The sequence below is a fragment of the Cygnus atratus genome, chromosome 5 (assembly GCF_013377495.2).
Source record: "Cygnus atratus isolate AKBS03 ecotype Queensland, Australia chromosome 5, CAtr_DNAZoo_HiC_assembly, whole genome shotgun sequence".
Classification (NCBI taxonomy): Eukaryota; Metazoa; Chordata; class Aves; order Anseriformes; family Anatidae; genus Cygnus; species Cygnus atratus.
In genome coordinates this window covers 18,418,256-18,445,930 of record NC_066366.1, presented here as the reverse complement: position 1 = coordinate 18,445,930, position 27,675 = coordinate 18,418,256, and the positions used below count along the sequence as shown (strand labels likewise).

Sequence of the window (27,675 nt, the reverse complement as noted above, 5' to 3'; positions counted from 1 at the left end):
TGAGGGTCAGCGGCTGAGGCTGGTCTGCTTGAGCTTCCAAAGTAACAGCCACAGACATTGAACACACAGTGGGCGACTGAGTTTATGACTGCTCCAGTCACCACCTTTGACAGAGCAGGCACACTATGAGCAGTGGTGGTACCAAAGGCCAGATTTGGCCATCATGTAGGAAAGATCACTAAAAAGAACAAAGATTTTGAAAGAAAAGGACCTGATGCCCAAGGCGACAATTTAGTACAGGATAACGTTAGGAAGCATCCTATAGATGAGGAGGCTCACGGCAGCCAAACACAGGACGGGTTAGCCCTAAGGAACCCTTCGACTTGGGGCATTGCGCCCTGAAGCTGCTTTGGTGCTGCACGAGGTCAGACAGCATGCAGACCACTGCGTCCTGCTCCACATTGCCCCATTGCCTTCAGTACTCCCACTCTGACCTAGGTTCGACAGACACCTCTCAGAGGGTGATAAAATAAAGGCTGAGCCTGCCAAAATGGCCGAGGCGGGGTAAAGAGGCACAAGGGGAAGGCCCATCGGGGGACCTGCACCGGGGATTGTGGCAGCAGCTCGCAGCCAGACCGGGATTTAAGCCTAGCTCGCCCCGGCGCTGCCAGAGCAGGGAGCTTCTTGCGTCCCGCCGCAGACAGCACCCATCATTAGCTAATTAGCTCTCAGCGCCCCGGGCTTTGGCAGCGGGCCACCCCGAATTTGCTCGGCGAGAGCCCCCTCCAGGCGCGGCCCCTCAGGCCCGGCCCCTGAGGCGGGGCCCGGCACTGCGGCGGCAGTGGCAGCGCCATGGGGCGGGCGGTGTGCCTGGCAGCCTGCGCCCTCAACCAGTGGGCGCTGGATTTTGAGGGCAACGCCGGGAGGATCCTCAGAAGTGAGCCTTGGGGGCCCCGGGGGGCTCCCCTCTGCCTGGTTTGGGGTCCCGGGGAGGCGGGGCAGGGTTAGGGTCCCGACTCCTGCTTGAGCAAACTCCTTTTTTTTTCCAGGTATTGAAATCGCGAAGGGCAAAGGAGCCAGATACAGGCTTGGTCCTGAGCTCGAAATTTGGTAGGAGCGCTGCGGTTATTAGATGATCGGTATTAAGAAACGGGAATAATTAAGTACTAAAAGTGGTTAAGAAAACATGTAGTAGTCTAATGTTTAAACTGGCATTAAAAACACGTGGCTGTCAGTGCAAACAGACACATTGTAGATGCAAGCAACATATTGCAAGACCTGTCTTAAAAACTTACCTTATATCAATATTTATTGGCTTATTTCAGCGAGCTTTGCTCATGGTGTCTGTAGTACTTTGAGTTCTGCCTATGCTTAGGCTGCTTCTTTTGAAAGGAATATCCCAGCAGCACTGAGGAATTTTAAACAGCCTTCACTGCTGATGTGTACAGCACTGCGTCTTCATGTTCTTTATAAATTGCGTATACAGTGAGATGTTTCGTGTCTGGAGTAGTTCTGGTCCTACAGTTCTGTTGCTGATAAATTTATGTCTGTATTATGTATATAATTATTTATATAATTTATAATTTTTTCTTTGCCTGACAATTTATTTCTTTTCTTTTTCTACAAAGTGGTTATGGCTGCTCAGATCACTATTATGAGTCCGATACACTCTTGCACTCATTTCAAGTTCTGGCAAAGCTTTTGGAGTCTCCAGTTACTCAAGATATTATCTGTGATGTGGGAATGTAAGTCTTGTATAACCAGGATTAAGTGCTAACTCTTTTGAGAATGCAGTCTATGTTGCGTAAACAGATGCTTCTGGGTAGTGAGGATTTTGCACCAAACTTCTAAGCACATCTTAGGAGCCATGCTACTTTTCATTCTAATTTGCACCAGTAGGATTGCAACATACAAGAATTTTTTTATGATGTAATCCTTTCAAAATGCATTTTTTTTTCCTTGGGGGCCAGAGGAGTGAGATTCCTGGTGGCTGGACCCTTCAAGAGAGAAGTAAAATAATTATAACTTTTTTGGGGGGAACCTAAATGGCTGCGCCCTACTACCATGGATAAGCTTTTGGGTAAGACCTTGTATTATATGTAAAACAAAGAGCTTTATAAATTGATTTGTCTTTCAGGAATGTCACGGCTCATGTAGCTTGCTTTAACTGACAGCTGTCTTTACAGGCAACGTACATGTATGTCATAATCATTGAAACCATTGTAAGTTATGTGCTGTGAGTGAGCTGTGATATTTTGTAATTGTAAAAGTAACATATATGCATACCTGTTTATTGGTATCAAACGCGTAAAGCTACCTTTTCTTTACTTTGAACCAGCCTGGTAGTATCGTAGTCAGTTAGGTTTGCCCAGCCAATGGCATTGGGGTCTGCTGGTGTTTCTCAGGCATACCAGTAATATCTGGTAATCATTGATAATATCTGAAACTGACAGAAAATCAAAGACTTTTGTAAACAACTTTTAGAATAAAAACCTTAGACACTACATATATTGTGTGATTTCATTCCCTTGAGTGATACAATGTAGATTTGTCTTAAAATAGTTTTTGTGTAGTGAAGGAGATTCTGTAGCTTTTCTCTTTTTTTTTTTTTTTTTTTTTTTAAATTTCATCTAATGAGGTTGGTTAGCCACTGGTAGTTTTTCTTCTTATTTTTGCAGGCCTGTTATGCACAAAAATGTTCGCTACAATTGTCGAGTGATCTTCTTAAATAAGTAAGTAGTTCTTTACGTGTTTTGTGAGTCAGAACATTAGTGTATCATTTCAGAGACCTGTTTGGCCTTCTAGTAAGATTTTTTAGCGCTATGTAAAGGGATGGAGTTGTCTTCCTATCTCTTAAATTTTAGAGAGATGATTTAATGTTTTCCATCATCTGTTTTTCCTTTCTGACCTTGTAGAATCTAAATTTCCACTGTTTTTTGAAAGACTTTTTGAAGAGCCCAGAAAGAAAACTTTTAAGTCTACAGACAGAAATGTTTAAATAAATAAATAAATAAAATGCATGTTGTTTACTGTATGTCATACTAGAAAAAATTAATGAGTTGATTTTCAATGTTTTTATTTAGTCTTACGTGTTTGCACATCAGGTCTTAATTCACCCTTTCTGTTGTGTTTTACTTTACGTTTTAAGAAAAATTCTTCTGATTAGACCGAAAATATCACTGGCAAATGCAGGAAACTATAGAGAACTTAGATGGTTTACGCCATGGAGCAAAGCAAGGTAGGTTGGCTACTGTTTAATTGCGTTTAAGAAACACAGCTTGCCATTTGCAGCTGCAGCAGAAGGACTGAAAAATACTGCAGTACATCAGTTCAACTACAGGGTGAACATCAAAACAAAGTCAGTAAAGCTATGTAATTGCAGCTCAGTTAAAAAGCTTATTAAACATAAACAAACTCTGAATTGCTGAGCTCGCAAGAAAAGTGCGGCTGAATGATCTTGCCACCAGTGTAGCGTTGGCGCTTTCCTTTTGCATGCTTTCTAGCTATATGCAGGTCAGGACTGGAGGAGTGTATGTTTATCTGCTTGATTGCATCCTGTTCAATATTACACAGGAAAACAGTGTAGAACGAGTGAGCTCAGCTAGAATTTCATGACTGCAAAGGAAGGACGCTACCTTATGTACCTTATGAAGCAGCGAAATATGCTTGGTACACGTCTCTGGTGCTGTTCGCTCATCCTGCAGTCAAAGAATGGTTATAACTTGATGGTCTTAGTAGAGTACTTCTGAGAGTTTCTGAGAATCTGTACTCTAAATCCCAGTCAATTCTGGATGAGCTTCAAGTTACTTCTGGAGTAGCACTGAAAAAGAGAATCTTTTATTTCAAATTTGACTTACCTGCTGTGTTCTTTATGGGTCTAGTTTATAACTAGAAGGGAGCAAGCATGAAAGCTGTGTACCCCTAACATTCACCACATATTATCATATTAAATAGACACTCTGTTTTAATACTTGATTATTCACTGGAAAATACAGAAGCAAGACTTAAGAAGCCAGAAATAGACAACCCAATACAGTTACAAAAGCTTAAGCTTTATAAAATTCTGTTTTCATGTTTACCATGAATTTCTGAAGCAAAACAGGTTGTTGTTAGTTTTAATCTTACCATTTCCAATTTTTTATTTTTTTTTACATACCCAGTCCTGTACAACTTCAGTGCAATTTCTTTAATCACCGCTAGGAAATGACACAATGTGGATATTAGAATCAGTTGTTATCCTATGCTTTATATGACCGTGTATTCACAGTTTATAAACCTGCTTTAGGCACGTGGAGGAATATTTTCTACCAAGGATAATTCAGGAAGTGACAGGACAGGTAAGTTTTTAACGGAGTCTTTTCTTTTTAACTTCACTATCTTCATGACTCAGCAATCTAAATGCAGAGAATTTGTGGCATGAAACAGTAGAGCACCAAATTCTTCTGTCAGTCATGTTGCAAATTCAGGTGTTTCAATAATAGTTCTTAGATTAAATGAGAACATAATTTAACCTAACTGATGTTAGTATTTAGCAGTAAAACATGTAAGGCTTAAATTTGCCTCAGTTGTTCATATGTACAGGACCTGGAAGAGTGACTTATTTTGTACTGTTCTGGTAGCGAGTTTATCTGTATGTGAGACTAGAAATGGCCATGTGTTTTGAGGTTGAAAAAATAAATCATAAGAATCTGAACCTTCTTAATTCAGAAGGATCTAAGACTTCGGTTATTTCCCCCTAAAATGTTAAGTGTGATTCCTAGCAGAAGACAGCTTCTCTTTTTAGAGCATTTAATTCAAAAGCACTTGTCCTGACCTGAGGCAAAGCACTGGATGTGAGTACCAGTGAAATTTCAACAGAGAATTTCAGTACAACTCAGACGTTTGCAGTTCGGAGCTTTTTTGTTTTGTTTTGTTTTGTTTTACTTAAACATGACATAAAATGAAAGGGGGTACATTGATTGCTAATATGTCAATTGTTTCATGGGAGTGAGTATTCGGTTCTGTTTTTTTAGGTTTATTGGTAACTTTTTGAATTTGATGAGATAGATTCTTCCATTCCATTTAAGTAAGGATTTTTTTTTTTTTTCTCAGGACACTGTTCCTTTTGGGGATGCAGTGCTAGCAACCAAAGATACCTGTCTAGGGACAGAAATATGTGAAGAGCTCTGGGCGCCAAACAGGTAAAGCAGAAGAAGAAATGGAAAGTAAACTAAAACATACCTTGGACCTGCCCAAAAGAAGTGTTTCTGTAAAGAATCTGCATGTTATTCTTCTATGTAGTATGTCTTTCAGAAAGCGCCAATAAGCTAAATATAACGAGGAACAAGAAATACATCATGGGAAAGGTTTCAGTAAAAGGGGCTCAAATTTTTTGATGCTTGTCTTCATATAAAAACTTTTCACTGTTATCTGCTGTATGCCTTGTGCTTTGCAGTTTTGGAATTTCTGCTGGTAGAACGTCTCAGCTTTGTCCAGAAGCTGAGGACTGTATTTACAACAAAAACTTTTCAATATAGTTTTCTGTATCTTTCAAGAAGTTGGATAGGTACCACAACAGGTCTGTATATGGTTCAGTTACACTTGTGAAAATGACAGGGCAAGTCATTATCCTATTGGAATTGCATGGACACAAATAAGGAGCTCCCATTTCTTATGCCAGATTCAGAGAATCCAGCTGACTTTCATGATGAAGGCTATGTTCCCAATGATAACTCTTGCAAGGCTACTGTTACATATACTCCAGTGGATTGAATAGTTCTAGAGGGAAGTGAGTAATTAGTGACGAGTAATAGACCAACGAGCCTGTATTTCTATAAAATGTTGATCAGCTGGAGAAATGGAAAGTTTTGAGGATGAAATAGGAGATCTGCTCATTCTGTTGGAATATAGTAAGTGTTAAAAACCTCAGCATGGCTGAGATACAGAACAGCATTTGAAATATTGAGCCATGTTTTAAGGTGTTCCTTTCTTTCAGTGCTCTGTATGAAGCTTAACCTACTTTGAAAAAGCAATATTGCTGACTCTCTGGGTCTTGGGAAACATTGGGAGTGGTAGGCACAATGAAGAAGAACTTGTTTATTTCAGTCTATTGCTCCTTCTGGTGTAAATATCAAATTACGTTCTTTCCCAAGTGGAAGATAGGTGGAATAAGCCATCGTTTCATGATTTTATTTGGCATGTAGGCCGAATTTCTGGAGTATCGGTTTTGCCAGTAATTATAATCCCATATTATACCATTTACTATGCACAATCTCAAAAAATTGATAGTACTAGTAGTTTTTTTTTTTAAAATTTCCTAGACAAATAGAGCTTTGTTATAACTGACAAGCAAGAGCTTAGGTTCTTGGATTGCTTAGGCTTGCATCACTTTGAGATGCATCTATTTACCTATTAGCTTAATCCTTCTCTATTTTTCAAACCATCATCATACAATGCAGAAGGAAACAACTAAAGGTCATTAACAGAAAGCAAAGTATAGTGACCTTAAGTAATACTTCCTGATTTTACTTTAGTTCCTGCTACAATTTTAAGTTCTTCCCAAAGACAAAGAAGAACCTATTCACAAAGGTTAGACACGGGAATTGAGAGAAAAAAAAAAAAAAAAGAAATGGTTGCATGAAAGCTGTTGTAGTTAACGCAAAATAAATAAAATGTTCCAGATGTCTTTCCAAATCCTTCAACTCAAGTAATTCATTTCCTTATAAATGCAGGTGTGGTATGTTATAGACAAAGATACTGTGGTTTTTGTTTTTCTGTTTTTTTTTTTTTATTTCTTTCTTTTGGCACTTGAAAGAAACAGTAAAAGTCATCTCCTCCTTGTGGTTCTGTTTGCTTATACTTTTGTATCTCGGGAGAGAAGGAAAATGGGACAACTGACTTTTTCATAGGGTCTTGGTGTTGCACTTTAAGAGCAAGACTGTCCTGTTTTCTTTCTTTGTGACCCAGACTTCTACAAAATAAAGTAGAAGGCATTTTATTTAGAATACAATTAGCAAAACCCCTCCTGCCCTCTGCAACCACTACTGGTCTTTGACAAAAGAGTCAAGCAATGCAGGAAAACAGATGTTTTTGTGAGCCATACCTTTGTTTGAGCTAAGACCTAGAGAAAACTGGCAACGACATAAATGTTTTTTGGTGGTGATGGTTTTAAATGATACCTGCAATATTCCCAGCTGCACGTGATTGCCAGCTCAATTATTTTCTGCCTTCTGATTTGACAGCCCTCATATTGAAATGGGACTTGATGGTGTGGAAATTTTCACTAATTCTTCAGGGAGTCACCATGTGCTGCGGAAGGCTCATACCCGGGTGGATTTGGTGAATTCTGCTACAGCAAAGGTATACTTAAGGAAGGAGGGGGTGCTTTTCATTAGACTCTTTTTTTTTCTTTTTTTTTCTTTTCAGGACAGTCTCTTCTCTTGTGACAGGATGTAGCATTTTCTTCCTGTATGAGCTTAGTGGCCTTGACAGACCTTGTTACTTGGGTGTTTTGAGGTGGTTTTGTTTTGTTTTGTTTTGTTTTGGCCTGTGATTACCTTCCCTCCAGCTGCTGGGGTTCTGTACTTGTTTGGGGAGCCCTGCTATATGTAATGCTCTAACGTGAAGCATTGTAACTGGCTTCCAGTTCTGTGAACCCAAATGCCAGAGGCTGTTTGATTGCAAATCAGCTCTGTCTGATCTGTGGAGCAGGAAAGCAGAAGAGATGCTATTTAGTATTTGCTTGGGAATATGGGAGAAACAAATTTATATGTGTGCACATGTGAGGAGCGCTCTAAGAAGGAACTTGGCACAGGAACTCATAGTTCCGCACTGGCATACCAACTATATAATCTTATTTTCCACACACCTCTATAAAGGAGAGTCAGAATACCTAAAGCAGTTTATTTTCTTCCAGCTCTGGAGGCTTGTTGCAAAAATGCAGTTGATGTTTTTTATTTTAATTCCATTAAATTGTGAAGATAAAATACTGTACTAATACAGTAGACAGAAAATAGTAGCTATTCAGAGTAACTGACTGCTCTGTAATTGGAAGCACGAAATGTTGAATCTACTGCATACGGAGAAGCAACTAGCTTGAAAGGGCATAGCTGAACATGCATTCTGCATGAAGGACAAACTACCAGTGGCTCTGCTTGTTCCCTGTAGTTATCTGTGCCTCAGGAGTCTCCCTCCATGTGCTTTATGTACTGAACTGATGGCTCATTACCAGCGTGTAATTCAGTCAGCGTAGGGCGATATTTTCCAGGCACATGTAAAACCTTCCAAAAGTTTTTCATTTCCATAAATTCACAGTTCCTTTTTTGATCTTCATTCACAAAGCAACATTCTCTTGGAGAAATATCGGTAACTGTCTCAGGAAGGGAAAGTAGAAATCCGTGTTTAAACTTAGCCGTTACTTTTCCTGTCATCTTCATACTTAAATTTTTTTTTTTTGACATTGAAAATTCTGCCTATTTTAAAGAGAAGCCATCCAAACACAGCTTCTGCCAGCATTTTCCCTCTTCTGTCAATCTCTCAATGAACTTAGCATTTCAATTTTGAAATGTAGCCCTCTCCATTTGGGCTAAGGGTATGACTCTTCAAGCTAGTAACAGGAGATGTATTTTGCAACAGCAAGAAGGGGATAGAGTTAATGTACTACATTTACCTACGCTATTATACGTTTCTGTTGTGTGTATAGTGTGTAAAGTACTTTTTCAAATGAAAAAACAGGAGTCTAAGCCCTAAGTCATTCCCAGCTTAGAGAAGGAGTATGAGAAGGACTTGAATACTGGAAAAAGTTTGTTGTTTAAAATTGTCAGGTGATACATTCTGAAATAAGTTTTTTGTCTGTTTGCTTGTTTTCCTCTCAGAATGGTGGAATATATATTTTAGCTAACCAGAAGGGCTGTGATGGTGATCGTCTGTATTATGACGGCTGTGCCATGATTTCTATGAATGGAGACACAATTGCACAAGGATCTCAATTTTCACTCGATGATGTGGTAATACACTCAACCTATAGCTAACTGTTAGTTACAGCTGAAGTTAGTAGGGCTGCAGTTATGCTCAAGAGTTTTCAGAAAATCTACTGATACCAGGTCTATGTCTCATAGACTAAAAATATGTTTTTACCATGCTATTCAATGGGGTCAAAGGCTTTTTCCTCATTAAATTGCCCTGATCTGCAGTAGCTGTCCTGGTTTTGCGAGCAAGGAAGAGCTGTCACAGTGGAGCAACTTAATAAAAGTGTTTGAGAATGTAATCACCATGTTTAGGAGAGACTCTCTTAATTTATATTTATTTATTCAAACAAATGAGTGTGAAGACTGCACTGTTCTAATTACAACCTGCCTTGGTAAACGAAACGTTGGATAGGTTGATCGTTACTTTAAAAGCCCCCTTTCTCGGTAATTTGTCATCACAGCTGTAGGTTTCATCATTTTTTTGTGCCATGCTCATCTCTTTCCCCAGTATGCTTCTTGACTTTTCCTCTAGTTCTTTGCTGCAACTGATGGTGAGCTCATTGTTCATCCATCTGACAAGTGCTATGTATTTGTTGTGGTTTATGAGCATCCCAGAGTACTCAGTGAATTGAGTCAGCTGTTCTCATTTTGTAATGTAAGTAATTCTACTGAGACAGAGAAGAATTGTAAAGCGAGCATAAAGATCTGTATGGGAAAACGTTTTGCATGTGTTTTTGTTCCCTAGCGCTTTTTTTTTGTTTGAGTCCAGTCGTGTCAAGCATTTTTTATCAGTTTGTGTGGAATAAATCTAACGCTGAGAGCCTCTCCACAGGAGGTGCTTGTTGCCACACTGGATTTGGAGGATGTTCGAAGTTACAGAGCAGAGATTTCATCTCGTAATTTAGCGGTAAGAACTCTTTACACAGATGGATTGTAAACTCTGCCAAGTTTGAATAGTTAATGAATTTAAAAGCTATTTGCATGTGTTGATTTTTCAGTGTTCTACAGATCTGCTGTTATATGGGCTTATGCTTCATTAAAATTTATGTCTGCCAACTCTTCTGTATTTTTGTGTAGGCAAGTAAAGTGAGTCCCTATCCTAGGATAAAAGTGAATTTTGCTCTGTCATGTTCTGACGATGTAGCTGTACCTGTTTGTATGCCAATCCAGTGGAGACATCATAGTCCTGAGGAGGAGATCTGGTAAGCACACATTGAACCTATTACATGATAAAACTAATGGAGATAAATACAATTTCTTTATATTTAAGTAAAGACAGTATCTCATTGGGAGAGTTGCAAGTTGACTTACTCAGGTCTCATCCCATAATACTCTTGAACTGAGCATATTCTGTGATTTCAGCCTTGGTCCTGCATGTTGGCTTTGGGACTACTTAAGGCGCAGCAAACAGGTAAGAATTGTTTTTTTGTTCTTTGTCATAGCCTTTGCACCTTCTTCTGTGGTATAGGGACAGTACAGATTGCTGTCCTGTGCTGCTGCTAATGCAGAGTGATGTTGCTAGTCCATGGTGCAAGGTTAGATCTCACTGGTAGCTCGTTTAGACTTGAAACACGTATGCCGTAACTTCAATATGCTCTGCAGACCTTTTCCTTCAGAGTCATGCTTTCTTTGAAAGCAATAGTCAAACGTACCTAATTAAAGGGGATTTCTTTTGCTTTGGAACACTGTTTTTCAGTAAGAAAAATATTTTTAATTGCATAGGGGGATGTTTAAAATAAGCAGAGTGACAAGAACTAGTAGGTCAGTTCAACATATGAAAACTTTGGTCCTAGTTATGAGCTCTTCTGTACTGCTAGAATGTGAAGACAGACTGGTAGTTTTTATATCTAGAGGGTTTACATTGACTCCTTGTTTGGATTTTTCCAGTTGGTAAGAGTTTAAGGGGGTTTGCTAGATCTGTGGGATTTTTTTGTTCTTTTTTTGTTTTCCTGCAGAACATAACAGATTGCACGATGCATACGTAATTTACTAGTGTGTTTCTGAATGGTAAAATACATGTTTTTCTGACTTTGTATTTTTGAATTTCTTCCTTGCTTTGTTTTCAAGGCGGGATTTCTTCTACCTCTTAGTGGTGGAATTGACAGCTCTGCTACAGCTTGCATAGTATACTCTATGTGTCACCAGGTTTGCCTGGCAGTCAAGAATGGAAGTAAGTAGATATACATGTCTGGCTAGCCATATTTATTAATGATTAAGGACAAGTTAATATTAGCTAGGTGCAGTAAATGCAAGGGTTCATTAACGGTAGACTTTTGCACAGTTTTAATGTTGTCCTTTGTATCTCTTCCAAAATTCCAGCAAAAACACAGGTTCAGATTTCAGGTTCTTTGAATTGGCTTAATAGCTTTCATTCTGGGTTTAAGAACTGGATGTGAAACTCAGACCAGTTTCTGTCTAGAGTATTGTTCAAGATGTTGGCTGGTGTAGTTCTGCGATTTACTTATGAGAATTCTTTCCTCTATTAAATTCAGCACCGCAGAACACGGCTGGGCATGGTTCAAGCCCTTTGCATACGTGGCATCATGTTTCTGTGGAGCTTCTTTAAGGCACAGAACAAAGGATTTAATATTTCCTTGTTCAAAATTAGGGGCAAAACCAGGATTTCTTTTTTTAATATCTGAAAACATGTTTGGAGAGTTAGATGAAGTTATCTTACTTGTGAGGGTCAGTGTAAAGCTTAATTGGAATACAAGAAACATAACAGATATTTGCATACCCTGGATAGTAGGAGGACAACAATTTTTACTCATTTTATTTCTTTTCCTTTGTCCTCAGATGCAGAGGTGCTGGCTGATACACGCAAGATTGTGCATGATGAGACCTATGTCCCTGAGGATCCTCGAGAATTTTGCAAGCGTATCTTTACCACTTGCTACATGGCTAGTGAGAACTCCTCCCAGGACACTTGCAACAGGGCTAAACTTCTGGCTGAGCAAATAGGCAGGTAGAGATTGGGAAGAAATAGGAAAAAAAACTTATCTTCTGGAAAAGACTTGCATATAAAGCTTTCAAAGTCTAAAATGGCAAAAATAGGAGAGGAATACTAAGTGTGTTAAGGATATTATTACAGATATTATTTAAGTGTGTAAATGTGAGGCATGCTTGGAATCATTTGGTGAAGGACAAAAATTTGGAAACAGACTCTGGAAAATGTTATGTTTTACTAAGGTTCTTCATACTAGATCTGAGTTAGTAGCAGCCTTAAAACATCATTTTATGGATGTGTGTATTTGTTTGTTTTAAGAACTTTTTAATGCTTTTTTATCTAGTCAGACTGTGCTAGCTCAGTCACTTCTGCTTGAATTCTTGTCAGCTATCACATCAACCTGAACATAGATGCGGCTGTGAAAGCTATTGTGGGAATTTTCAGCATGGTGACAGGTCGAACTCCCTGTTTTTCTGTCTATGGAGGGAGCAGCAGAGAAAATCTGGCACTCCAGAATGTGCAGGTGTGTTTCACGTAGGCTGAATCAGGTCAGACTCTTTGTTTAAAATAGTACAGAATGGTAAAGTAGCACTGGGGCCCTTCCTTTCAATTGCTGTGAAGATCTGAACACATCGTGATGCGTTCCTGAAGATTTATGGGCTTCCACTGAATGCTTGTCTGCAGCAGAAATCTACAATCCCATATAACTTGGGAGATAATTGTTGCTTGTGATTCTTAAAACCTCATGGGATGGTCAGGAAGAAATAGTATGTGCCTGTATCCTATCAAGAGCAGTAGTCCAGATGTTTAGAAAAGCAACAGAAGGTCACCAGGTCAGGAAAATGAGCAGCGAAGTATTTTCATAGGTGAGTCTTGAGTTAGTAGGATTGCAGCAGGGCAAGACTTAAAAACTTTGCTGATACATACTAGACTTAACTCTGGTTAACGTTACCAGCCTGTAATAGGCACTGTGTGAGATGTCAGGCTTACTTATTACAATTCCTTGACCTTCTCAGTTTTAGAAGGTAGATGATCAGAATGTGCTTAAACAGCTTATAAGTGGCTTATAAATACGTAGCTCAAATACAAATTTCTACTTAAACTTTTTCATTGTGACAGAACAGATTGGTGCTGTACTTGGGTACTGCTGCTATACATATTATGTAGAATCACAGAAATCATAGCTGTCAAGTGATTTCCAAATACCTCTTCTAGTCCCTGGCTCCAGATGTACCTTTCATTGTCTTTATAGTTTTCTTTTTGGCTTGTTATTAAAAGCTTCCAATCTAAGCAGCCAGTCTGCTTTAACTCTGGCTAAATGTTGATTATCTTGTTTGATAGTATTTCTTTGTAAAAATCTTTTTAGCTAAGGACATGATCTTTCTTTCCCTGTTACTACTAGATAACTCCATCAATCTTCTCAGGAAGCAAACATTGCATCTTCTATCTTTTTTTGGCAATGGCATAGGCTTGGTGACAAAATAATGTGTTGATTTGCTTAACATCACACATAGTTGTAGCTAGAGCTGGAGGTTCTATTTTATGTCTGTGTTCAGTATTGTTACCTTCCTTGGAAAAGCTTGAGTTTTGGAATGGAAAAGTGAGTTTTGGAATGGGGACAGAAACAGAACTTCTTAGAAATTTTGTATACTTAACTGTGTTTAGTCTAATACTCTTTAAAAAGGTGTGTTAGATGGTTTACCTGCATATTTCATCCCTCTTGAATTCTTATCAGTGCGTGCAGGAATCACAATTACTCCCCATTCTACAATTCAGAGTAGAATAAACTTGCCCAGTCACATTTGTGGCATTAGCCAACACTGAATCTAGCTTTCCCAAGTGCGTGTTCAACATCCCCTCCACAAGACAGTCCTTGCAGCAACAATTAGCCCTCTCACATTTTGTTCTTTATGGGTTTGTTTAGAGAATTGTTAATTAGATATGATTGGAGAGAAATTGCTTTGCTTTGTTAATTTATTTTTTTCATTTTGCTTTGTAGGCTAGAGTAAGAATGGTCCTTTCCTACCTGTTTGCTCAGCTGACACTTTGGACTCGTGGGATGCCAGGGGGACTTCTGGTGCTAGGATCAGCCAATGTGGATGAAAGGTTGGTAAAAATTAGAAATCTAAAACCAGGTGAACTGGGAACAGGTCAGTGCAGTTCTTCAGCTCTACCAAATGCCACTGTACACTGTTACTTCAGAAGAGGTAAAAAGCTGAGAATACATGGATAGCAGTGAAATGAATGGTAATAGTTGAATCAACCTGAATGGCAAAACTGTATTTTTCAGTTTACAACCAAAGTATTGTTGTAGGTTTCCGATGAACAACTATTACTGCCTCAGCAGGTCTGCTATTTGTTATATTTTCAATTCCTCAATTTGGAATTAAGTTGTGAGCTTTGAATTGAAAAATCGACTTCAAAAATCTGGAGTACTGTCTTTAGAGCTGGCTGTTGGAAGATAAAGATCCTGGGACTGATAACCTCAAAAGTTTGGAGAGTAGCGTGTGTTGATTCTAAGAGTTATGGATATTATTATTATTATTATTATGAATGGTCAGGACAGTATTTTAATTGTTTTTTCACCAGATATATTACCTTAGTGTGGGTAGCAGTGCTTCATAACTGTTTAAAATATCATCTTCCTTCTCCTGTCAGTTTCATGGCTTTAGGATAGCTCTGGTTCATCTGAACACCTGTTTGTTCTTTATGTATAAATAGGCTAACACTATGCAGTCTGTTTGCCCATCTTCATACCACATATGCAATCTATCTAATATAAACTGTTGTATAGCATACTAATGTTACATTCTTATGTGTTACATAAAATTTCTTCTCTTGCTCAGTCTCAGAGGTTACTTAACAAAGTACGATTGTTCAAGTGCTGATATCAATCCCATTGGTGGAATCAGCAAGTCTGATTTGAAGAACTTCATACAATACTGTATTGAAAATTTTCAGCTCACAGCCCTCAGAAGGTGAGTAGTGAACCAGTAATGTTTGGTGTCTATGCTGCAAATTGTGGATTTTTTTTTTTATTATTATTTTTTACTAACAGAGCTAAGTTGCAGTAATTTTGCAAATGCTAATAAAGAAAAGGTTTCTGCCCATCCCTGTTTTTAGATTATTGTGTGTACTTACACAAGACCAATCTAAGTGGCTGGGTGCCACAAGTCTTAGGAGTTACTGTATGCAAGCATTTGTGTTGTTTAAAACCACTGAGGAAACTGAACAGATGTTTTACAGTTTTGGTATAGGAATTACTTTATAAACCTGGAACTCCTTGCAAGTAGCACTTCTTAGGGCTATCTAGTCAGCTGCTTATGCCCTGAAAAAATTTTGAATAAAGCACATGATTTTTAAGAAACCAGACAGTCTTGTACTAATGAGACTGGGTAGAATTTACTTTTCTTCTTCTTACAGTATCATGGCAGCTCCACCTACTGCGGAGTTAGAGCCCCTGGTGGATGGACAAGTGTCTCAAACTGATGAGGTAATGGGCAGTGACTTTAAAAGGCTCTGGTAAGCCTTATCCCCAACCTTGGTTTTTGTCCAAAAAATAGTTTGCTGTTCTATGTATCCATGTGTATCAATAAGTATGTCAGAAAATGTCTTTAAGACATTGACCAGGCACTAACTAGTGTCTTGCACCAGCATTATCTGTGTTGACAGCAGTCTACAAAAGAGCAAGTCTAAGGTTTTTTTTTGTTTGTTTGTTTGTTTTTGTTTGTTTTGATCACTCTACATTGTGGACACTTGGAAGTATGGGTGTTGTGAAATTTTCCAAAACTTTGTTTAGAGTTTCTTAATGCCAAAAGAGCAAAGGGTTGCTTATTTAGAATTTCATGTTTTTCCTTGTTTTGATATATCTTACTGATATATACTGTATTGAAGCTATCTAGAACAGAAAATGAACAGATCTTTCTCTGGAAAGGAATGCTTTCACTAGCCAAATAAAATATATTCCTTTTAAGAGTTTTCTATCTCCCATTTCAGAGAGATCCCAGTTCTTTTCTTCTGTGTGTAATATTGCTCTTCTCTTGGTCTTTTTGATCATTGGCAATTTAATTTTGGTATTTCTTTGATTAAACTGGGTTATTGTAATTGGTCATAAAACTATTAACTGTAACTTGCACAGTCAAGATTTTCTGTGACTTCCTGTGTGTGATTTCAGGCAGATATGGGGATGACGTATGCAGAGCTCTCCATCTATGGCAAATTGAGAAAGATTGCAAAGGCTGGACCATACAGTATGTTTTGTAAGCTGATTAATATGTGGAAGGAAATTTGTACTCCGAGAGAGGTAATGCGCAAAATAAAAATCAAATTGTTTAATGTCTTTGCCAATGTAGAGTGTGTTTGGAGAATGTTCAAGTAGAGTTCCTCTTACCTGAAGGGGTGGTTTAATTACTCTCCTGTGTTTAGAGATATTACACAGTTGTAACAGAGTACACTGGAAAAACTGGTGTGGCTTTCCTAAATTAATGTAGTTTGTTGTTTGTGTTAGAAATTGTTAGAACAGTAATTGGGTAATTTGAAAACAATTACTTCAGAACTGTACCTTCAGGGGAAAATTATTCCCTGAAATATATGTGGCTAATTGCTCTTGAAGCCTTGCTTTGAAAGAGTATCTACTTTGCTGTCATTAGGTTCTTACGTTTCTTGGGCATAAAGGAATATGTTCAGATTGTTACCTGAATCACAGAGGCTAGTGCTTATTGTTAGGTTTCTTAAGAGGCACTTCGCTATTGGTAAATGTTAGGGACAGAGACCAAGGTGGTGTCTGAAATACCTCTTGTAATAGAGTCATCCAGAGTGATTCCTACTGATAGTGGTAGGTAATTTACGTACGTGTTAATGGTGGGAAATGGGTGCGGAAAGCCAGAACACAGAGCCTCCAGAATACTGTTCTTATGTAAGATTTTAAATACTAAGACGCTTTAGCTGACTGAAAGCTATATTCTTTTGTACACCAGGTGGCATCAAAGGTTAAGCATTTCTTCAGGATGTACTCGGTGAACAGACATAAAATGACCACCCTCACTCCTTCCTACCATGCTGAAAACTACAGTCCAGATGACAACCGATTTGATTTGAGGCCTTTCCTTTATAACACCAGCTGGTCCTGGCAATTTAGGTGTATAGATAAACAGGTAAATGTCCTCTGCCTCGTGTATGGTTTTATATGCAAAGCTTTCTCAATGGGACAAGCACAGTTCCAGTCAATCTCCAGCAGAGATGACTAACACTTAGGATAACAGAAATCTCTTTGATTGTTCTTTTCACATAATTCTCTGGTTTTAATGTGGAGATTTTTTTCTCCCATTGTTTAGTATGCTTGCCATATTGCTAGGAAAGCAAGAGGAGAGGAAAAAAAAAAAAGACGAATTTGTGTATTAAGGCTAGATCTACTTTTATGTTATGCCTATACTCATGAAGTCCTTTGATAATACAAAAAGCAAGCTTATGTATTTTGGTTTCAGTTCAGGACCTGTCTGAAGGGATCTGTGTAATTGCAGGATTAAGACAACCTACATGTGTGTGGGGAAAAACCAGTAAGAGGCAGCAATCCATTGTAAATCCCACCTGCTTCTACAACAATACCTCCTTTGAACCTTTAAGTCAGTTAACTCACAAATATGTTTACTCAAATACTGCAGAAGTACAGTTCTTAGTTTGAGCACTGTGAGGTGTGGAGGGGCTCAAGCAGCTATTGTAGCTGTAACCTGCTTATCTCTTTGTAGTTTTCAGTCACACCTCTGACGTAGTTGTAATGCATTTATTTTATGGCAAAAGTGTTGGGCTGAAGAATTTTAGCACCTTGAAGTTTTCCCTGCCAGAGATTTTGCACCTCCGTTGCTTTTAAGAACATGTTTATATATGTAATAAAATATTAATTACCTCGTGTGTGAAATGCCAGACATGCTGTAATAGCATTTTACTACCTTGAAACCTAGGATAAAAGCTACCATGTGCAGCATTTTTGTAGGTCTGTATATTTTTTTCTATAATTCTGGAGTCTTTCCCACTGAAGTTCAGGAAAAAAATTCTTTTGGCTTTAGTGGGAGTTGAGTAAAATATTTTTGAATGGTCTGGACCAGCCTGTAATTATTTAATGCTTACAAAAAATGTGATTAAGATCTTTTAATGATTCAGGATATTGCTACAATCTTTAGCTCGATTTGTATGTAGTAGCAGTTGTGCCTGCAAGAGTATTAGCCATTGCAATTTATTCTTGAAAATTAGGAGTCGAGTTTGGGGAATAATCTGTTATCTGGGCAGCAGTATTTCAGAAGTAACTTGAACTGATAACTCATTGTTATGAATAGCCTTTTGCAAGGCTGGAAAATAATGACGTGCAGTAATGAGTCAAATCTGTACTATTCAAGAAGGGGAATGCTGTCAGAGTTTCCACTTATTATGCATATTCAGCACAACTGTACTTCTGAAGAGAATTGCTCCAGGACAATGTCTCACTGGTAATTGTACTTAATCTGCACTTAAGGTGTTTTTTTTGTATGCTTGTATAGTAGCAGGACTGTGAAAATATGACATAAACTCTAAATGACGTAGTTCTGCCAGAAAATATCTTCATTTAGGCAATGCCAGGTTTTCCTGTAAGAGTCATTCCAGCGCATGTGCTCATTTTGAATGGAAGCTGGTTTGAATGCTAACACCAGAGAAATCCGTTGGATTTGTGGAAAATACTTTTCTACCTGTGTTTCATAGCCAATCAAGCCAATTCAGTCATTCACTCTATTTAAAGTGCAAAATTCCCTCTGTATTTGTTGTAGAAGGAACAGTGGAAAGACAAGGAGGTTTAGATGGCAGTGTTTGCTGGGAATTACCAGATTGGCCCTTGGAGTCCTAATGCCAGTCAGCTCTACCTAGCTGAAGGCTCCACCTGGGTGAGGAAATTTCTAGCAGTTTAGATCAACCCTTGGAGCTGCACTGGCACTGTCTGTAGTTTCTGGTATCAAATTATGGCTGGGTAAAGGTTGTGTGGCCAGAGCATGTACTTCAACAATTTCTAATAGCCAAAATATTCATTGAGGTTTTAATAGCTGGCAAAATTTGACCAAACAGTGACGTAGCTTAGAAGGAAACTGATACAAGCGTCCCCAAGGATTAGCTATCTGCAGTCTGTCTTCTGATTTTTTCCCAGTGCTTACTGGTCATACCATAAGAATAGTCACATTTGGTCAATCCAAAATGTCTACCAGCTTGAGTAAGTGTGACCTTTTCACAACCAGCAGCCAATGTTGAGGGAAGAACCTAAGAATAGTGTATTTATAATATAATTTCCCACCCCTATATCCCTCCATAGATTTTGGGAACACAAAACTGAGCTTTCCAGAGCCGAAGACAACATGCAGACTATCATGTTTAATTGTTGCTGTTGTGCTGTCCCCCATGAGCTTGTGGAATCCTTTCTGAAACTATCTATATTGTTAATCTTAACAATAGCCTAGCTAAATATAACGTGATTCCTTTGCTTAAGTCTTACGAACAGTGAAGGTCAGTCTTGTGTGCATGTGCATGAGAAGCATTTTCTTGTATTCATTTTTTCCCAGTTTTTTTAAGGGCGGGGTTCCAGCTTATGGCCTGATCTGATATGTCAGCTGTCACTGAAAGGGACAGTCTTGCTTCTCTTTCTATTTATCCAGGCTTCTCCTGAGGTGGCTTGGGTGCTTGTCTTACTGCTTTGTCAGCCAATGAAGAAAACTAGGAACTGATGGGAGCAAGCAGCTGGGGGCAGTTGAGAGGGTGGGTTGGAAGAAAGTTTGGCTTTCTCTTTTGGCTGCAACTAACAGAGCCTGTTCTGCTGTGTTGTCCCTTGGAGTGTATCCCACTGTCAATTCCTGATAAATCTGGGCTCTACACTGACTTGTGATAGAAGTCAGAAAATACAGGAGATGTTAAATGCAATTTAGTTTTACTATTAAATCTGTTTCTTACAGGTGTCTGATCTAGAAAAAAAGGAAGAAATTTCTGTAGTCAAAGATGTCGAAGACTGATTTGTTCTCTTGTTTAATGCTGGTAATTAATTTAGTAAATGATGTTCAAAACTAGAGTATACTGTGATGATGAGTAGAGGTGACCCAAACAACAGTTGAAATTACCATTGTAAATGGTATTTATAATCAAGTCCTTTTTCTTCTTTTTTTTTTTTTTTTGATTGACTCTGGTTTATTCCCAATACACTTAAACCCTAGTTTGGCTAAAGAATCATTCATTAAGGATTTTCAGTACTACTTCAATTGATTGAAAATACTTGGATAAGCCCATCAAATATAAATGCACGGGAGTCTCGTGGAATTGTATACACATACAAATATTGATTTGACTTGAATATGATTTTTAGCAATACTCAACTGAAAGAACAAAACCTGACAGTTCTGGCATGTGCTGTTGGGGGGGGGATCATTTTACTTTTAAATAAACTAGTAATTTTATAGTAATAATTTACTCGGTTCTTATTTCACATGGCTTTTATGTATCTAGCATTAGCTATGTAGAGTGGCCCAGTGTTTAAGTAGCTTTGTGAGGATTAATTGAGCAAGGTATCGGAAACATGTCCAACTTGAAGCATATTGGTAATGTCCTTATTAATGGCATCCAAACTAGAGTTCAGCTTTTTGTTTTGCATTTACTTGCTGTGTAACTAGTGACAATTCATTTCAAAACCTCTGATTTCATTTCCTCAGAGAGGAGTAATACCTACTTTGCACAAATGTTCAAAGATTGTTTAATGGTTACCGCTCTTTTTCAGCTGGACTTTAAGGACGTTGAATAAAGTTGGCATGGTGTCAGACATTTTTGATGTGTAAGAGTAACTCAATTTACCTGAAATAAAAAATATTTTCTGGCTCGTGGTATGTTGAGAAGAAAACACAAGTTTGGTATCCACACGACTGCTATTCCTACTTGTTTAGGTGCTGACTGGCTGGGAACTGAGTGAAGTCTGTTGTCAACGACTATGCAATCAGTGAGTGGTTTGACTTGCCCACGTCATCCCTTTACTGTTGGAATCAAGCTTGTTGCATGTAAAACATCTGGAAGTGGAGTGAGATTGCAGAAGGAAGTATAAAGTGAGCTTTGAGTTTAGTTAGTGTTACCGTCCTCTCACCTACTGCTTGCAGAAAGTTATTTTAACTTCACAACTTCATTAATCTTTTTAATGGTCCAGAGCTATGGAAAAATAAAGGAACAAGCCTATCCTTGCACCATTTTTTATGAGTCCCTTTTCTGTTTGTTCATTTAATGTCTAGCCATTTCCTTTGCCTTTTTTTTTTTCATTGGATTTGAAAGATGTACTTTTAATAGAGGAAATCAGAAATGAATTTGTGAGGCTTTGGGCAAACAATGCTGTAACTGCTACAGCAGTGGAGCTTAGATCAAGCTAGACTTTTGTTAAAATAGCCATACATTGTGCTAATGGAAAATGTCTGGTAAAGTCATGTTCTCCACCGTTGTTTTCCACATTCCAGAAAGACAGAAGAGTTGATTCACATGGAGTTAAAGATGTTGTATTGTTTTTGGTAGGGAACTTATATGGTATTGGTTTAAATACATCAGTAACTTACCTCATTGGACACTGATGGTGTGTTCATCTGAAGGAAAATCCCAGCTCAGATTCACCTTCCAGTAGTTGGGCAGTTCCAGTTCTTTAAGCTGGAGGTAAGGGGTGACTTTTGAACAGGAGCTCAGGAACCTCTTGCACATCCCAAGTCTTGGTTGCTTTCTTCCTCAAGCTGTTGCTTTCCTCCCTAGCCAGTCAGACAAAGAAGGAAACGATTTCTTTTCAGTCAGCAATAGCACAAGCACTAGGCTGTTTCCGTGCCCCCCTGGCCCTGTGGTTACCCTGAACATTTCAGGCAGTCAGCAGAAAGGCACTCGAGTTCCCTAGGCAGTGGCACTTAGGCAGGTTGTGCAAATGGCACTGCACGTTCTCCTGGCTGTGCTGCGAAGTGCTTGCAGCAGCCCTGCCGTGCCTGCCTTGTGCTGGCTTGGCCGTTCCCCTGTGCCTCCTCTGCCCGAGCCCTGCACTGGGGTGAAGCTGGTGAGGGCTGTCCCGCTTTTACCACCGCTTTCCGCTCGGGTTATGAAGGGGAAGTAGCGGCTGGCGCCCTGGCCCCCGCTGGCAGCCGCTGGGCGATGAAGATCACATCACCCCTTTCCCCCCCCTCACACTACCCCTGTTAGGGGGAGGCGGGTGGCGGCGCCCGCCCCTTCCTCCCTTCCTGCCCTCTTCTCCCTCAGCCCGGGGGTGGCTGGCTCGGGGCGGCGCCGGTCGCTGGAAAGCTGCGGCCGCCACAACCGGGTCCGGGCCGTGCCGAAGGGGCCGTGCCGTGCCGAGGCTCCTCCCTGCTCCATCCTGAGGCGCCGGTCACAAGCGGCGGGGGCGGCCGCCCCGCTGCTGCTCCGTCCCTCCTGTCCCGTCCCGCCCCGTCCCGGTGGCGGAGCGCAGCCCAGCCCAGCCCAGGTCGCCGCTGATGGAGGCGGGAGCCGGCGCTGAGACAGAGCCGCTGCTGTCCCCGCGGAGCTGGCTCCGGCGGGCCGAGGAGGGTGAGCGGGGGGCGAGGGGCGGCCCGGAGGGGCTCGGCGGTGGGATCGGGGCTGTGAAGCACCCCGGGAGGGCTCCTCCTGCGGGGGCTCCTCCTGTGAGGACGCCCCGCGGTGCCCTCAGCCGCGCTGTGACTCAGCGCCGCTCGCCGGCACCGAGGGCTGGCGGGATGGGACAAGCGCCCGTTCGGGCAGCCAGCGCGGAGAATGACCTTTTAAAAAATAAATAAATCGGGAACTGCCCATGTCATCGTTTCTTGGGAGTTTCCGTGCTTCAGTGTGAAGAGAGGTTGCTCAGCTTCTGCCCTTTTGAAATCGTTGGGGTCAGCGCTGAACTTGTAGTGTCTGCTTCACGGACGTAGAGCTTTTGCTGTACCTCATAGCCATAAACCAATGCTGTTCCTTTAAACAACTTTATTTTTATCTCCCTGGCGTGGCAGGCCTTGAGAAAGATAAAATCTGCCTGCACGTGATAGCACGAACCTTGCTCGTCTCCGTGTACGTTCTGTTTCCCTCGCGTTGCGGTTTAAGTCGCAACCGGTACAAAAGCCTTGCTTGTGCTCACATAAACGGTGACATTTAGAAGCTGTCTGCAGAAAACTGATGCTGCTGAATCATGTGGAACATAATTGTCAGGGACCCAAATCAATGGTGCTTCTGGCGTTGCTCAATAAGTAGCACGGAGGGCGCACGGGATGAACGCCTGCAGAGGCGTTCTGCAGGGTCCCTTGCTGCGATTGCGGTCCCTGGCATGGCACAAATTGCACCTTCAGCCTCACCCCCTCTATGGGACGGTGACACTAGTATGTATATATTTCATGTCTGTAGCCCACCAAGCTTTCTCTGAAGGAGACTCTTCTTCATAAGTTGGCTTTAACTGCCTGTCTTGTTGGGTTAATTGCCAGGTTAGTTATTCAGAGGTCATAAATCAAACGAATGCAAGTGAATGACCTTTATTCTTAACTTTGTGCATGTCTTCATATAGACTTAGTAATGGATTTTGAAATGATGCATAGTAACTAATTTGCAATATTTTATTTCACTTTGTGTACTTTTACCTCTTTCTGTGTCTTGAACTCTGTTCTGTTAGCTATGGCAATAATAACTCTTGGGACTTTTTTTTTTTTTTTCCTTTTTAATGGACTTAATTCCGTTCTGACAAATTTCTGTTGGCTTTAGAGAGAACAATATCAGTCTAAACCTTAGTACATTTAACAAACAAAATAAGAGTCTAGAATGCCACTATCTCATATTTCCAGCTTAGATCCCCACTTTATCAAACAATAATTTTGTTAAAGCTCCATTAAATAGAAATAGATTTTTGCTGTCTCATTTAGAGGTGATTTTCTTGAGACAAAGACTGATGAGGATGTAAGGTCAAAAAATACAATATGTACTACTTAAGATTTCGCTCTGTATAAAAATTATCCCAGCCTCACGATAGTTATTTATTTACTAGCGTAATGTAGCTTCTTAAGCTAAATGTAAGAGCGAACCTTTTTGCAAAATACAGAAAGGTGAATGATGTGTTTTGAAATTATTATTACTATTAATTTAATGCCCAGTGCTGCCAAACGTGGCAGGAGTTGTCTTTGCCTATTTTCTCAGCATGTGTGTGTTTATACAGTGCTGTTTGTTGTGAGAACTGTGGCTGTGCAGCTTCTGTGCACTAAGGTTAACTGTTAACTAAGCAAGCTGTGGGTTTTATCCGAAATGCAGCAAGTAATTCTTATTTCTTTTTAATGTTATAGCTACTGGATTGGATAATGACCTTTATATAAATCAAGCCGTAGTATTTATAGAAGACGCAATACAGGTAAATACAACTTGTTTGTTAGCTTTCTGTGCTGGGTATTTGTCATGCGTTCTGCTAGCTTCCAAGTTGTTTTCTTTGTTGTTCAGGCAACTTCCACATAACGTTGACTTGTTTTACAAAGCAAAATCAGAATATCAGATTCCTGTGGTATGCAAGTTTCAGTGAACCTCTGCCTGGAAGAAACATGTTTTTGCACAGGGTAATTATGTTGAACTAGTGTCTTCTTTTCAAGTTCATCAAAGCAGATGCTGATTATGTTGATTTGTGGGTGGGTGTGCTTTGTTTTTTAATAAAGCCCTTACTGCTAAGAACAAGTATCTGAGCAAACCCTGTAATTTGCATCTAAATCTGGTTACAAAGCTTGAGAGTTGGCAAACCTTGAGGTTGGCTTTAAGCAAGAAGCTGGAACTCTTGCTTTAGCTGAGCTTACTGCCTTTGCAAGTCTCCATTTTTGTCCATTTCTGTCTGTCACGGCACACTTCTGAATCCCCTTGCCTTCCTGTTATTAGTCACGGGCAGTGTGAATGCCGGAGGGCAGTTCTGGAGCCCTCTTTCTTTTGGTTGGGAGATTTCAGGGGTTCAAATATATTGAATGCATACACACCCTTCTGGCACTTGCTACTTCTCAGAGGAGGCAGAGTAAGAGCAGCCTGTGGGGGCTGTGGAAGTTGAGGTCTCCTATTTTCAGAATTAAATTGTTTGCATTTTACGGCTTTCTGGAGGAGCAAGACAAAAGAAGATCCATGAATGGAAGGAATGCCGGAGAGGTGAACCAAAAGTCTGGGCCTCTTTGACAATTAGAACAATAGGAACTGAATTATTACAGATGCTGTTATATGTGATGAGGATAATGCTTGCTTCAGATAACTGTCATGCTGATTGATTATCCAATCAAATGTGTGATCTTTAGATTAAAGAAGACTTCAGTAGAATCTTTCCCGTTGCACACATGTAGGCTATAGCTAAGGTATAGTCATTAGTGAGTGTCATTTTAATAATAACTTGTACAATAATTTCTTTATCTTATTGTCAAACTGGATTTGTCTTGAGCCTTGTTGATTAGAGCTTGGTTTATTTTTGTAAGTATATTTTTGTCTTTGAGACAGATCACGTGTAATATTTGAATTATCCTTTTTTGCTTTCTTCCTACAGTATCGATCTATAAACCATCGTGTGGACTCTAAATCCCTGTGGCTTTATAGGTGGTATTATTCAAGAATTTGCCAATGGTGAGAGCTTGTTATTCTTATTGCTTTTTAATTTAGGACTATATATTTTTTGTGTGTATGTGTTATTTTTATGAAATAATTAGATAATTATGATCTTATCCTTAAGAACTTACGATAGGAAGCAAGTGGGTGACTACATGTGAACATGGTAGAAGTGGAAAGCAACAAGGCATACAAAAAGTTTTCTAAATGTCTATTTCTAACTGTATTAAATATTAATAAGATTGTTAGTTTCAAAATGACACCACTTAAGGTTGTTTGGTTGTCAGCAGTAGTTACTGTAATGTAGACAACATTGTGCTAATTAAGTGCTGTGTTATGGTGCAACCAATTTGTGTTAAATATGATTTCATAAAACTTGATTTTCTTCTAAGAAAATTGTTTGACTATAAATATTTTGTTATTTATTTTGTTATTTTTTGTTTATCTCTACCCAAACAGCATTTTGAGCTTGACCATTACTATAATCCTGGCTTTGGCTTTCATTGAAACACCTTCTTCGCTTACTATCACATCAGATGTACGATACCGCCTTCCTGCCTGGGATCCTCCATGTGGCCTAACAGAAAGCGTTGAGCTGCTTTGCTTCCTCGTGTTCATAATTGATGTGTCTGTGAAGGTGAGCATCACTTTCATCTGGCACTGAATGAAATGCTACGTGTGCTGTGCAGCTGAGTAGGTGTAGTCGTTGTTGCTTTTATATTTTGAGAGAAATATTGGAGAAGTGTTATTCAAATTCTGGATTTGCACAATGAGATTGCTTTGTGGTGTTGAAGTCCCTCTTTTAGGAGAAATTAGTGCAGCTTTAGGGAAAAAGTGCAGCTTTTTTTTTTGATAGAAATATCAAAAAAAAGAAATATAAACTCTTATTTATGTGGAACAAGTAAAGTTCATTTTGCTAGGAATACAATGGCTTTGGCTTGGTTGCTTGTTTTAGACTGTAAAAATTGGTATACGTAATAACCAAACAGAACTGTTCTTTGGATCCTTGTTTCTGGAAGATCTTTTTGTGGTTACTAAATGGACTTCTTTCTTGCATGCAAAGGGTTCTTCCCACATGGTCTGCATTCACCTCTCACTTCTCTTGATGTTTTTTTAGTTATTGTAGAAAAATTCTTTGATCAATGTGGATTTCAGGGAACTCTTTATGAGCACTGCTGTAGAGCTACGAATACTTGAAAAACAATTGGTGCTGACTTTGTTAGGGTATTGGAATTTATTGTTAAAATAAGTTGTGTTGGTTTTTTTCTTCTTCTCCCTATTCCCTTCAGAGTTACTTAGTTGGATGGGAAGAGTTTTGGAAAAATAGATGGCTGATGGCTTATATCCTGACATTAATTGTTTCCCTTACTGACTGGGTTGTATCGCTGAGTTTTTTCTGCACAGAGGTAAGAACTGCTTGCTGCTTTCTGCAGAAACCATCAGCAACATAGCTGTGGGGAGAGGCAGAGGAGGAGAAACTGCTGAGGGATACTCATCAGGGCATGTGTGACCACTGGGAACTGTTGACCAGGATGCAACCTAGTAACAAAGAGGTCATCCTAAAATGTTGAAAGAATGTATTACTTAAGCCTATAAACATCTAGCTAACTTTAAGAAAAATGTGTATATCCTTTTCATTTATTCAAACAAATATAATATGGCTGAAATAAGTTAACTGTCTAGGCTAAAGATTGTGCGTTTGTTGGAAATGTGTCTTAAGAAGTGATTCTAAAATCTTTAGACATAGTGGACAGGTAGCTTGAACAGCAGGTTACAATACAAAGGGGTGGATTTTTGCTGTCGTGTGGTGCTGAGAAGACTGATACTAAAACGCAGGATGCTGAAATACTTGAAATAGCAGGCAAGTCGCAGAAATAACTTGAAGGCTGCAAAGTGTCTTGAATGCACAAATCAAATAGATTACTTGCTTTAGGTTATGTTAAGGAAAATCAGGACAATCACCTGTGTGAGTCTTGTCAGAGGCAGGAAAGACTGTATAGTAAGCAGACCATGTAATAAAAAAAAAGGGGGGGAAGAAACCTGAAAACTGAAATCACTTGCTTTCAAAATGTGTATCTATTTCTATTGAAAATAGCTTACTCTTGATACCCCTTCTTGAAGTGGACCTTGGCAGAAAATAGGAAAATGCTATCTCTCTACCTTCTTGTTATATGAAGTTAAATTGTTTATAATTAATGGTCTGGTGAGGCTACTGAAATTTCAGTGTGTATTTTTAAAGCAATTTATCAC

At 39.4% G+C, this 27,675-nt stretch overlaps 3 protein-coding genes across 7 annotated transcripts in view; 2 read left to right on the top strand and 1 right to left on the bottom strand.

The window, feature by feature from the left end:
• The window catches only part of DHCR7 (7-dehydrocholesterol reductase), a 31,948-nt gene extending 9,817 nt beyond the window's left edge, over nt 1–22,131 (bottom strand). The window contains exons 1-4 of one of the 2 annotated variants that reach the window (XM_050711339.1): nt 22,030–22,131; nt 21,420–21,602; nt 3,585–3,760; nt 2,227–2,386 (exon numbers count right to left, since the gene is read on the bottom strand). The gene's annotated coding sequence lies outside the window, so the exon portion shown is untranslated. Of the gene's footprint in view, nt 1–2,226; nt 2,387–3,584; nt 3,761–21,419; nt 21,603–21,696; nt 21,846–22,029 lie in introns of those variants that run through there. The other variant, XM_035552022.2, reaches the window with a different exon arrangement.
• NADSYN1 (NAD synthetase 1) lies at nt 761–21,369 on the top strand. 2 transcript variants are annotated; one of them, XM_035552018.2, is made up of 22 exons: nt 762–877; nt 990–1,050; nt 1,569–1,685; nt 2,619–2,672; nt 3,089–3,178; nt 4,226–4,277; nt 5,032–5,120; nt 7,161–7,278; nt 8,793–8,924; nt 9,718–9,792; nt 9,963–10,087; nt 10,248–10,296; nt 10,953–11,055; nt 11,682–11,850; nt 12,220–12,355; nt 13,832–13,938; nt 14,679–14,810; nt 15,256–15,325; nt 16,007–16,135; nt 16,809–16,985; nt 19,794–19,872; nt 20,769–21,369. In XM_035552018.2, the coding sequence occupies exons 1-21, from the start codon at nt 793–795 to the stop codon at nt 19,848–19,850; spliced, it is 2,127 nt and encodes a 708-aa protein (XP_035407911.1). In that variant the 5' UTR covers nt 762–792; the 3' UTR covers nt 19,851–19,872; nt 20,769–21,369. The 2 variants fall into 2 exon arrangements, with proteins under 2 accessions (XP_035407910.1, XP_035407911.1); XM_035552017.2 differs by lacking the exon at nt 20,769–21,369 and having other exon boundaries at nt 761–877; nt 19,794–20,649.
• Nucleotides 22,132–22,207: 76 nt separating the features above from the next.
• Nucleotides 22,208–27,675, top strand: part of TPCN2 (two pore segment channel 2) — a 29,041-nt gene continuing 23,573 nt past the window's right edge. The window contains exons 1-5 of one of the 3 annotated variants that reach the window (XM_035552014.2): nt 22,208–22,401; nt 24,150–24,214; nt 25,367–25,443; nt 25,885–26,062; nt 26,715–26,831. In XM_035552014.2, the coding sequence (XP_035407907.1) occupies nt 22,329–22,401; nt 24,150–24,214; nt 25,367–25,443; nt 25,885–26,062; nt 26,715–26,831 (510 nt within the window). In that variant the 5' untranslated portion in view covers nt 22,208–22,328. Of the gene's footprint in view, nt 22,402–24,149; nt 24,215–24,317; nt 24,414–25,366; nt 25,444–25,884; nt 26,063–26,714; nt 26,832–27,675 lie in introns of those variants that run through there. The other 2 variants (XM_035552016.2, XM_035552015.2) reach the window with 2 other exon arrangements.